Source organism: Panthera pardus, unplaced genomic scaffold (assembly GCF_024362965.1).
Source record: "Panthera pardus isolate Hobbes unplaced genomic scaffold, ASM2436296v1 HiC_scaffold_17, whole genome shotgun sequence".
Lineage (NCBI taxonomy): Eukaryota > Metazoa > Chordata > Mammalia > Carnivora > Felidae > Panthera > Panthera pardus.
In genome coordinates, this window is record NW_026526732.1 from 101,575,245 (window position 1) to 101,588,149 (window position 12,905).

At 38.1% G+C, this 12,905-nt stretch overlaps 1 protein-coding gene across 2 annotated transcripts in view; it reads left to right on the forward strand.

Annotated features, from left to right (window-relative positions):
* PKHD1 (PKHD1 ciliary IPT domain containing fibrocystin/polyductin) overlaps positions 1-12,905 on the forward strand; it is a 488,429-nt gene that overhangs the window by 88,212 nt on the left and 387,312 nt on the right. For both annotated transcript variants that reach the window (XR_002082091.2, XM_019457395.2), the window contains exons 34-35: positions 4,609-4,828; positions 11,557-11,707. Coding sequence is in view for 1 of the 2 variants with exons in the window: in XM_019457395.2 (XP_019312940.2) it covers positions 4,609-4,828; positions 11,557-11,707 (371 nt within the window). In the remaining variant the exon portion in view is untranslated. The remainder of the gene's footprint in view (positions 1-4,608; positions 4,829-11,556; positions 11,708-12,905) is intronic.

The window sequence follows — 12,905 nt, forward strand, 5'->3', positions numbered from 1 at the left end:
ACTTGTTTGTATAATCATAAATCTTGTACCTGTGCATTTAGAAACCATTTGCATACATGCTTTCTGAATAGTGCTTTAAGTTATATTCCTAACTTATGTGTCTGCAACTTGAACGTGGGTGAAGGATTTACAAAGTGATCAAGGCATCACTGTATCTGAGCGTGGACAAAAACTCCTTGATGGGTAATTGATGATGGCAGTTTACATTAGATTATCTCAGGCAAGAAGAGGATGGAGAGCGAGAAAAGGAGACGTTATGATCCTTGATTAAAATACAAACTAGGAATTGAGTTCCCTATCATCATATATATAAGCAGAGCATTTGGGATTCCACACTGGAAAACTTAAGATACACTGGGAGGTGCCTCAGTGGCTCAGTCAGCTGCGCGACTGACTCTTGATTTTGGCTCAGGCCATTATCTCGTGGTTCATGGGGTGGAGCCCCTCATCAGGGTCTGCACTGACAAGTGTGGAACCTGCCTGGGATTCACTCTTTCTCTGCCTCTTCCCCACTTGCATGTCCCCACGTGCTTCTCTCTCAAAAATAAATACACAGTAAAAAAAAGACACAGTAGATTTAAGTTTAAGACATTGCCTGTTTAATTCTCTACTTCCAGCATTAGACCCGTGCTGGAACAGTGCATGTGCAAAGTTAATGCTTGATGAAAGAATAAATGAAGGAATTGGGAAATGGTGGAAACAGAAAACCATGACTCCATATTTCTAGGTTACAATATTTAATTAATACAACTACAGTCTTTTAAAAAGGCTTTCATACACAGCTTAAATTAATTTACTTTTAAAAAGTCCTTGGTATTATCAAGGTCAAGACAATTCATTTAGAAATACAAAATAAAAACCACTGAAGTTTCTGGGTTAGATAAATTGTGGTATTGGAAGTTTGATAACTTATAGAAGAAGAAGGAATAGGAACTCTGTTATATTTTAAAAGTTTTGATTACATTTTAGGAAAGGACTTCTTAAAATTCCTTTTTTTTTTTTTTTTAAAGAAGGGAAACAGGAATTGGAATCTGTAACTCTGACCTTTGCCACTAGGTGTCACCAAACACTCACTGATTGTGCCAGAACTGCCATTGACTCTAGGGAAATGGATAATTGGAGTTATTTTCTTCTTTCATAAAGAAAGAAAAAGTCTTTTTAAAGACTTTTAATTACAGTGTCTAAAAATGGAGAGGAACTGAGGAATCCAACTCTGTTGGTTTCTTAAGATCCAGGATGGTACTCAAGGATTCTATCAACATCCTGAGTCATATAAAACAATTTGAGTACATTTTTGTGTATTTTTTTTTTTTCTAGCAAGTAGGTCTATTATGGACATTGAATGATCCCAGAAAATGTGCCTCACAAATTGTTAGGAACTATTAGTAATTCCCTTACTTTCAGATAGAATTGCATATAACCAATTTAGTTAAGAATCTTGGTAGAGTGTGAGACTCTTGATCTCTGGGTTGGGAGTTCAAGCCTCATGTTGGGCATAGAGATTACTTAAAAATAAAAACTTTAAACAACAACAACGAAAAGAATCTGTTATATTTTAAAAGGTTTTTTAAGAGGACTGTTACACCACAGCAACCTTTATATGTGTTTCTCCATTGCCGTTGTCAGAGCAATCCATTCTTTTATTTAACCATTGCACCCCTGTGCTCCTTTTTTTCAAACTTAATCAGCCGGCAGCCCTTCAGAATGCTGCATAATCTCAGACCTTCTAATCCAGTGGTTCTCAAAGACATGAGAATTGCGTTATTACTGTTGGGACTATATTATTATTAATGTTGCTGGAGCAGTTAGAAATGCAAATTTTGGGGCCACCCAATGAATCAGAAACTTTCCAACAAGTAAAGCCCTCTCTGAATTCCTACCTTTTTTCATAATTAGAAGCGTCAAACTAGGTAGCCCCTCTGTGTAAGCAAGTTCTGGCTCTATTGGGTAGCATCATGAGATGCCTGTGTATAATCCGGCACCATATTTGTATTTAAAATTGCACCGCTGTCTTGCTGGTTTATAATCTTACTGTTACCTACAATTATTTCAAGGTGATTTTCTTTCTTTCTGACATGGTTGTGCACAGCTGGATGTTCCTCATCTTATATTTACATGAGTTTTATTTTTTCTTTTGTGGTTACTGCCTTACTATTTTCATTCTTTTTTTTGTTTATTTCTATAATTTCTCTAATGTACTAAGGTCACTTTGAATTCCGACCCATGCTCTGAATTTTATTTCTTAGTGTGATTTTGCACACTAAAGTCATTCCAGTTTGTGGATGACAGCCTAGAACTCAAACTTTCCTAATTATTGTTTTGCTTGCTAACGTGCTTGCTTTCATGAGTGGGGCAGGGGCGGTGAAGGTGGGGCTCTGAGGAAATGCTTTTTGCTGCCTTTGGTGTCCTCTCTGTTTTACCTTTCTTCCTCAATCACACTTCTAACAAAAGATGAATTTTACTTTTTCATATGATGGGTGGCTAAAACATCTCATTCAGTGAAACTAATACTTTGTATTTTTTTTAAAAACTCAGCAAGATCTTTGATGCACCTCTTTCTTGCATGTATACCTTGAATTATATGGCATGACTTATTCATGGAAACTCTAATTTTTCCATGAGGCATGACCAGCTAAAGTTATTAATGTCACTTAATCCACCTTGTCAATTTGCGTCCACCTAATCACCCATAATGAGTTCATTATTTTATAGGTGTTGAGCCTATGCCCAAAGGCTTACTAACTGGAAAGTTCTGATGTTTTATCCACCCATAGGAGAGTCCTACTGTCAGCTGATTTAATTGCTGTAATTAATTCCAGACACACAGAGAACCTACTATGTTTCAGGTGCTTTGGAATGTACCAGCAACACTAATAATATTAGCATGTGATTGAACAACTACAAACATTCTTACATCTGCTTATCTCATGTACCCCTTGCTAGATGCAGCACTGTGAGATAGGCAGGGCAGCTGGGTTCAAGCCCATGGTCCCTGGTAATATTTGTTGCATACTTGCATTGGGGGTTTGCTGCAGAAGAAAGCTAGAGAGATTATTCTTTTTTTTTCTTTTTCACTTTATTAAGGTTTTCAAATATAGCTGCTCCAAAACCATCTTATGTAGAGACTTGTTTATTTTCCTCTTTAAGGTTATTGCTGGTCTACCTTGTTGATGCTTTTTACATTGTATCTCATTACTAAGAGAGAAATAGCTTAAGGGTCACAGGGCTTCAAAGAATTGCTTTTCTTCTTTATAAAACGTGAGTAGTCAAAATAAGGTAAAAATCAAGAGTTTCTGTTATCAAGAGATCCCATCATGAGAATGAAGAAGCTAGCCATAGATCTGGAGAAGGTATTAGTAACCATAGAACCTTCTAGGATTAGTACCCAAAATAAATAAAGAACACAAACCAATATGAAAAAGACAAACATTCCAGTATAAAAAAAGGGCAAATGACAGAAATAGGAATTTCACAGAAGAGGAAATTGGAATTCTTACTGAACATATAAAAACTTTTTTGACTTAAAAAGTAATGATGCAAATGCAAATTAACATAGTAATGAGATGCCATTGTATTTGTACTGGACTGGCCAAAATTAAGAGTCTGATAGTCCCAAGTGTTGGTAATTATGTGGAGTAATGGAAACTCACTAATAAAGCTGGTAGGAATATAAAATGGCACAGGCACTTTGAAAACAATATGACACTGTCTTGTAAAATTGAACTTGTACCTGCTCAATGAACAAGCAGTTTTCTTTAAGGCATATAACCTAGAGGAAAATTAGTATGTGTTTGTAGTAGCAAAGCTGGGAAATACCCCAAAATCCATTGGTAGGAGAATAATATACTGTAGTACTTTCACACAATGCCATATAAAACAGTAGTGAAAATGTATGCTCAAGTTTCACCTGATAATATGGAACTTGATAAATCTTAGAAATGTAATATTGAGTGGAAAAAAGCAGGTGCAAAAACATATGTCATGTATTCTATTGTATAAAATTCAAACACAAAACAATCATTTAGGAAAACAAACCCATGTGAGAAAGCGATTTAAAAAATGCAAATGGCTGTTTCTGAGGACGAGGAGGAAGATGATGGTCTTGATGGATAGACACAGATTAAAGAGTATCACAACTGTTTTAGTATCACACCTGTATCTTGTTTTATCACACAAGAAAACTCATAGGAGTTTTTCTTATGATTCATATTTTACAAAAGTGTTGCTTGTATTCTTTATGTATTTTGTACATGTAGTACATTAAAAAATTTTTTTAATGTTAATTTTTGAGAGAGACAGAGCATGAGTAGGGGAGGGGCAGAGAGAAAGGGAGACACAGAATTTGAAGCATGCTCCAGGCTTTGAGCTGTCAGCATTGAGCCTGACACAGGACATGAACTCAACAATCTATGAGATCATGACCTGAGCCGACGTCAGTCACTTAACCAACTGAGCCACCCAGGTGCCCCCAAATAGTGCATTTTTAAGAAATGTAAACTGATAATTTTCATATTGGTCAAGGGACAACACATGAAGTGCATTCATGTGATAGTGTGAGGCCTTCGATCTTTTTGTGGTTATTACCTAACATAATGGTGTTTCCTGCAGTGTCCTTGGCTTTCCTGTGTGGCCTGAAGCACGAGGAAGAGAGCTGTGAAGCCTCCAGCTGCACCTACGTGCAGTGTGATTTGACTGTCACCGTGGGGACAGAGAGACTGCCCCAATCATGGCCTTACCTGTACGTTTGTGAAGAAGGTCCCCAATGCCTCTTGGCACCAGATCATTGGACAGAGTCAACGTTTCCATGGTTCTCAGGCCTCTTCATCAGGTAACCCTGTTGTCTCCCTCACTGACCTTCCCCACAGATGCATGGCCAATGGACAGATGGAACCATCAGGAGCTGCAGGCTGGGTGGACGTGGCCTCAGGGGCCTACCACTCTCGTTAGAGGGACCATTCCATTGTGGATTCCAGCCAGCCTGCATATCAAAGCATCTCCTGTCTTTTCAAGTGTTCCAGAGAACATCTGAAAAATCTGCCCAGTAAACAGCTCGCTTTGTTCTTGCTCAGATTTTAATATTTATCTTCCGATCCAAAGCAACATCTGGTGAATGCCAATGGGGAAAAAGATTAGACATTATGAAAAACAGAAGGCTCTTTCCCCTTTCCTTTTTCTTTTCTTTCCAAACAGATTCACAAGTATGAAAAAAAAAGTCATAGAGAAATCCAGCAGATTGCACAATGTTTATTCAAAAGAAGGGGGGATGTGCAGGCAGAATTACTGTAGACCTAGGATTTAGAAGCCATAAGCTTATAAAGAATTTTTGAACTTAGAAAACAAACAAATAGCACCACTTTCCAGGTAAAAACCCCTTTTCTAAACAAATTGAAGGAAAATGTGTGATCATGTTGGTGACTCAGGACAGCCTAATTTCCACTAGCAATTCTTTTCTCATGCAGCATGTAATTTCAGCACTGAATATCACCCTGCACTGTTCTTGATTTCTTGTCTAGATAGAGTGCTTATACCTGATGTTTTAATGAAGGCCTATTTGCCCATTCCAAAATAAAACTAAATAAGATTGATATCCCAGAATGAAAGAGATAACGAGTCCTTTTCATGGCAGGCTGACTTTTTGATGTCCTAAGACAGCCTGTGTTTTAGTACAAATTCATCATAGGAAGAGAGGAACCTCCTGGGCTAGTTGTTTTCCAGAAGCTGTGAAGAACCCTGTTTAGATCATACAGGAAACAGTGTACTGGAGGTTGTACTCAGGCAGGACTGGATTTCAGAACTCATGAACACTGGATACCAAGAAGCACATATCAGGTCCTGGCTCCACTGAATTTTGAATACTTCACCAAATTCCCAGGGTTCTCCTTTGAGGTTCTTCTATGTCCTTCTCTACTGCAGGAGGTCTCTGAGGGAACTGAACCTTAGATCCTATTAAAAGTTATGCTGTTTCTTTTGACATTATTTGGCAATATGTGCTGATAAACTTAAAATTTTTCATTTGCTGTGTTTCAGTAATTTCACTTCTAGGGATTTTAAGAAAGCAGTTAGAAATATGTAATACTTTGGAAAAACTACATTTTTTGAAGTTTTAGTTATAACAAAAAATTTGAAATGAAGTGTTTAATAATAAAGAATGAATCCAAATGCCAATATACCAAGATCCTTTAAAAATCACGACACAGAAAATTAGAGGAGGACAAATATCCTATGACTTCACTCATATGAGGACTTTAAGATACAAAACAGATGAACATAAGGGAAGGGAAACAAAAATAATATAAAAACAGGGAGGGGGGCCAAAATATAAGAGACTCGTATATATGGAGAACAAACAGAGGGTTACTGGAGGGGTTGGGAGGGGGGTGGGCTAAATGGGTAAGGGGCGTTAAGGAATCTACTCCTGAAATCATTGTTGCACTATATGCTAACTAACTTGCATGTAAATTTAAAAATAAATAAAAATAAAAAAAGTCATGATGCAGAATATTTAACTGGAAAGGGAGATGCTTACAATATGTTGGGAAGTAATAGGTACAGGTCACAAAATAGTGCATCAATTTAATCTTAAAGGTGTACATATAGTATATGTGTTTATACATGCATATAACAGGTGATTAGAAAAAAGACTGGAAGGATGTAGTCTAAAATGTTGAATGCCTACCCTATGTGGTTGGAGTATTACTTACATCTATTTATTGGGTTTTTATGTTTTTTTTTTTTAGTGAACATATACCAATTTAATAACCAGAAAACACAACTATCAGAGGCCAGAAGGACAGAAGTAGAGTAAGAAGGAAGGAAAGTTCTCTATGTGAGCTTGGAGAAGTATTTAAGGTCTTGGAGGCCAAAGTAAGGAGTTTAGAGTTTAGATTCTATTCTAAGGAAACAATATCTTTCCAGAGTCACACAGTCTAGCCTTGGTAGTGTCAGGACTGGAAACCAAGCCTCTGAATGACAGTGTACTTGGCCTGATGCTGTGCCTTCAGTGCCAGTGATGGGAGCCTGGGCTGAAGTGAGCAGTTCAATGATATTCCAGAACCACCAGAAGCAATTTCAGGCTAACTGAGGGAGACATAAACACTGCAGATGTTTTGTTGCCTGTCCTAGATAGCGTATGCAAGATTACCTGCTTACTTTGGGTTCTGATCAGACCAACTGAAAGAACCATAGATTAGGAGTCAGGAAACTTAGGTTCTGGAAATCTTTTTGCCACCATTTGGACCAAAACTATTTATCTCATTCCCTCAAAATAAATATTTGTGTGTCTTTCTGCACATATATGTTCTGTGTGTGTGTGTGTATGTGTGTGTGTGTATATATATATATGTGTGTATGTGTGTATATGTGTGTGTACACACACATATACACACACACACACACACACACATACATTATATTTAAATGTGCCCATTTGTACTACTTAACTGATAGAATTGTGGAAGAAAACATGGAATAATAGCTATTAGGAAACTCTGAAAATTTGTAAATGTTAGTCTATTTTATTTGAAGTTTATTTTTTGGGAGGGGGGAGGGGCAGAGAGAGAGAGAGAGAGAGAGAGAGAGAGAGAGAACCCCAAGCAGGCTCTGCCTTGTCAGTGAGCCTGATACAGAGCTTGAACTCATGAGCTGTGAGATCATGACCTGAGCTGAAGTTGGACGCTTAACCGACTAGGCCACTTAAGTGCCCCAATGGTCTATTTGTGATATCCTGGTGTCTCTGCTAATTTTGATGATGGATTTTTAATGAAAAGTAGTCTCCAGGGAGATAACCAGGGGGGGGAAAATATATATATATATATAAAATATATACAAAATATAAATTATATATAAAATATATAATATATAAATATATATAAATAAAAATATAATATAATATAAAATATATAAAATATATATAAATATATATATATATATTTAGATAATATATATATATATTATCTAAAGCCTGTTTAAAAAAAAAAGGTCTAAGATAATAAAAAGTGGTTTTAGGGGCACCTGGGTGGCTCAGTGGGTTGGGTGGCTGACTTTAGCTCAGGTCATGATCTTCTGGTTCATGAGTTTGGGCCCTGCATTGGGCCCTGTGCTAACAGCTTGGAGCCTGAAGCCTGCTTCAGACTCTGTGTCTCCTTCTCTCTCTGCCCTTTCCCTGCTTATGCTCTCTTTCTCTCTCTCAAAAAAAATAAACATTAAAATAAAGTGGTTTTAACTCTTTCCGAGCAGTATGACATGATTAGGGAAGACAGTGCATGAGAGAGGAGCTGGGTGATTTACTCCATTTTATTCTAGTCTTTGCTGATGAAGATCCTGGAAAGGGCAGTAGAAGGCTCATTAGCAGGGTAGAAAACCAAGACCAAAAAAAAAAAGGTTGTATAGGAAGTTTGTTACTCCTTTCCTTGAGTTCAAGTTTGTATTCTAGATCATTTGTGTCACTGAGTACAAATTAGTTGTTGGTAGGATTGAGAATCCACTGCTGGTAATGAAGATAAGAGTGAGCCACAGAGCAGATAGAGGAGAGGAGACAAACACTCTTTCCCTAAAAAGGGTAAAAGGGGATTCTGGAAATTTAGACAACTAAGCTTGTGTTATCCCTGATAAAATTCCAGAATGAATTATTAATCATATGGTCTGTGAGCTTTCAGAAATAAAACTACAGATCTCCCTCGACGTAACCATGAAGTTATGACCCAATAAAGCCATTGTAAGTTGAAAATATTGTAAGTTGAAAATTCATTTAATAAAGTTAACATACCTAGTATCATAACTTAGTCTAGTCTACCTTAAACATGCTCAGAACACTTATATTAGCCTACAGTTGGGCAAAATCGCCTAACATGAAGGCCATTTTATACTAAATTGTTGAATATCTCATGTAGTTTATTGGCTACTAAAACACGAAAAACAGAATGGTTGTATAGGGACAGGATGGCCCTAAGTGTGTAGACTGTTTACCTTCATGATATTTTGTCTGACTGGGAGCTGCTTTTGCCTGTCATCATGAGAGAGGATTGTACCACATATCTCTAGTCCAGGAAAAAGATCCAAGTTCAAAATTAGAAATACAGTTTCTACTAACTGCATCTTGCTTTCATACTATCATAAAGTCAAAAAATCATAAGTCAAATCTTTATAACTCAAGGACCATTTGTAGCTATCTGGGTACTGATTCATAAGGAAAATGATGGGTGGCACACCAAATTTGTTTACTTTCTGATAAATTTATAAGTGATTTCTGATGGAAATATAGAGGGAGAGTTTCTCAAACTATTCCAACATCTCCAACCCCCACCCGAGTGGCAAAAGAAAGGTTCTAGCTGCAAAGTCGAGTGGCCTAACACACTGGCTTTGAAATCAGGTGTTTTATTTGAAAAACCCATGTGAACTTTGCATTCTATTCCACCATGTTGCCATATTTGTCTAAATATTACATGACATTTTAATATAAAAGCTAAATTACTTTCCTGAATCTTTGAGAACAAGTGACACTTCAGGAGCAAATGCTTTATTTACCCTGTGGCTCTGTCTACCCCTTGGACGATGGCTCAGCTAAATGGATTTGGAGTTACAACTGGCTCCAGGTTCAAAATGCATTTGAACAATGGGTCCACATCAGTGAGAAGACATGTAACAATAATGAATGTCAATTCCCACATTTACATTTCAACAATAATATCGCCAACACCACTAAACCAAAAACTGTAATGAGTTGCCTCTCTCAAACACTGTGTGCCAGATTCTTTACAAATCATTTTGTAGGTTGCATTTCACCCCCCCCTGCTCAGCACCTCTATAAAATAGGTACCTGATAATGATAACTCCATTTTATAAACATGGGAACCAAAGCTTAGAGAGTAATGTCCTCACAGCGTCCTGGAGATGGTAAATATCAGCTGGGGGATTCATATCTAGCTGGCCTGCTTCCAAGCCTAACCTCTGCATGCTAATGCTTCTCAGGAAATCACGAACAAATGCAACATGGTAAAATCTTCAGGTAGTTGTGGATCTGAGACTTTGAGTTTACCACCACCTTAATTTAAGCATGGAGCTACAAAACAAGCACAGTGTTGGTTGCCATGGGAGGGAGGGCTCAGATAAGCACAGACCATGGCCCTAGTGGTTAACACAAACTATGGGTGTTCAGTTCTGGGCCACATGATGTTAAAATATGGACCATCTAGAGTAAGTCCAGAGTACGGTGGGCGTGGAAGTCATGACTTGGGTGAATGTGAAACTGGGAATATTTTATTATGAAGAGTTGAAGACTAAGTAGATATGGTAGTTATCCTTTTCACTATTTCTAGCAAATTGTGGGAGAAACCATGTTGACATTGATTTGAGAAAAGAGACTCCAGTTCGGCATGACTTATAGTTTCTCAGGCAGTGAGTGACCTTTTGCTCTTTCCATGGCCCTTCCTCGTCTTCCCTTCTTCCCATGAAGAAGACCGATCATTCTTCATGCTGATGTTTAAACAGCATCTCAGAACTTGAGAGTACTGCTCTAGGAGACAGGACACCTGAGTTCTCATCTTGGAACTGCTGTACTGCTACGTTTGGCTTTTTGTGAATCTTCTGATCTGTGTGGGTTATGTTCTTTATGCCTCTACCTACTTTACTGGCCAAAATGAGATCATACAAATGAAACTGTTGAAAAGTATAAGACACCATGCACTATTGTTACTAATACTCTTTGAGTTAGTTGCAACAATGCCTAAAGCCAGGATTATTGTTGAGTAAATGTCACACCTGTTGGGGACAATAGCCTGCAATAACCATGCTTTCACCTCTGGTACACAGCATATTTTTAGACTTTCTGCAATGCTACACTGCTGTTTTTCATTTTAAATCCAGTCTGGCTTCTCTCCTTAAAGCAAGAGGACTTTTAAAGCGAGTGGCTGGTAGTATAACTGGCACATATATCGAATCTCCTTAGTCTGGGCTGTTAAGTAAGTTTAATTAATTTACTAAGTTAATGTTCCACTGCTAGCAACAGAGCCTCATTGCCATCAGCTGGGGAGAGGGAATTGAAAGCCTAAATGAGCTCATTTTTTCACAGTTGGAATTAGGGACCAGTTAGCCAGTTGTGTGGGTTTTCCAATTTCTCCATCTGCCCTGGGGGGATTCAGGCAATTCACTCCCCCAACACTAAGTGTGAGTAAGAACAGAAAGAGGAAAGGGGAAAAGAAAAAAAAAAACACCTCTGCCCAACATTTGCTTCCATTTTTGGCACTGGAAGTATTGTGTGCACATTGCTTGTTAAGTTGGGTTTTGGAGAAGCTTTTGCTAATGTTCCTAATAGATTCGGAAAAGAGAAAGGCCTCAGTGAAAGATATTTACCATGTGCATTTTCATTGCAGGGTGTGCAGATAAAAGGAAAACAAATAAACAATAAAAGAATGGAAACAAAATTACGGAAATTTGCAAAATTTGACAAATGGTGGCCTATAGTTGCCACAAGCTAATGGCTTGCAATGATTAATAAGAGTAAAAATAATTGCATTTCATTAAGATTGATGACACCCCATTTAACCTCCCCTCTCGTTTCAGCCCTAAAGTGGAAAGAGATGAAGTTCTCATCTATAATAGCTCCTGTAACATTACCATGGAAACTGAGGCAAAGATGGAGTGTGAGACGCCTAATCAGCCAATTACCGCCAAGATTACTGAGATACGGAAAAGCTGGGGCCAGAACACTCAGGTATAATCAAATCTTTTTTACAGACTGATTCAAACAGCTCAAATTAAATTTGTAATATTGTGTACATTAAAAAAACAATTTAGTCCAAATGGCAGCGATATGTAATATTAAATGCTCTCAAACTTTGAGAAGCTGGTCTAATGCACAACATCTGAATTCGTAGTTAACTCTGGTTAATCATATATTTTCTCAAAAATAAATGAGTGCTGCCTGGGCTCTTTTAAAGCAAATTCTGAACAGATAATCTCCTCCGCATTTTGTCCTGCTTTCTGCGTGCATGTTTGAAAGGGGCTCTCTGTGGTTTATTTCTTCATGAAATAAATGGCCCTCAATTTAACCAGGCCCTTCTGGAAGGTTTCCAAATCACTCAGCCATCCTCAGTTGGTGGGATGGCAATGTCTGCTGGTCCATCCAGTTCATCTGTTCCATGGAGATCAGAGTGGAAGCTTCAGCTTCTGAGGTGATTACATGGAAATTAGAACTGGGAAGCACTGTGGGGGCGTTTGGTCTAGCCTCTTTACCTTAATTTATCTGTTTGGAAATAATCTAAACCACCCCTTCAAGTGGCTCCCCTAAGAATGTGTTCTTAAAAGTCCCCACAGAGAGAGAGTGTCCATAGCCTCCTCAGGGAGTTTTTGAGAATTGAAATCAGAGGCTGAGGGCTCTTTGGAAATATATCAGATCATCTTTTACAACTCTCTGGACTTCTCACGATGCATGGATAAAAAATAATATTTATTGAGCACCTACTTCCTTAGGTGCCGTTTTCATTATGAAAGCAATTCTTAGATTTCCTTTTTGTCTCTTTGATTTGGAAGAAACATTAATGGAGTGCCTATTATGTGCTGCACACTACATGAGATTGTCTACTGAATGCTGCTTTGGTTAAACCTTCCCAATCCCAAACTATACTTCCTGGGTTTGTAGGCATAGTTTTTGTTTATTATTATTATTTTTTAATGTTTATTTATTTGTTTTGAGAGAGAGTGTTCAAGTGAGGCAGGGAGGGGCAGACAGAGAGAAGGAGAGAGAGAATCCCAAACAGGGTCCATGCCGTCAGCTCAGAGCCCGACGCAGGGCTTGAACTCACAAACCATGAGATCACGACCTGAGCCGAAATCAAGAGTCAGCCGCTTAACTGACTGAGCTACCCAGGTGCCCCTCGTGCCCCTCTCTTGGCAGTTGGCTGTCCGTGATA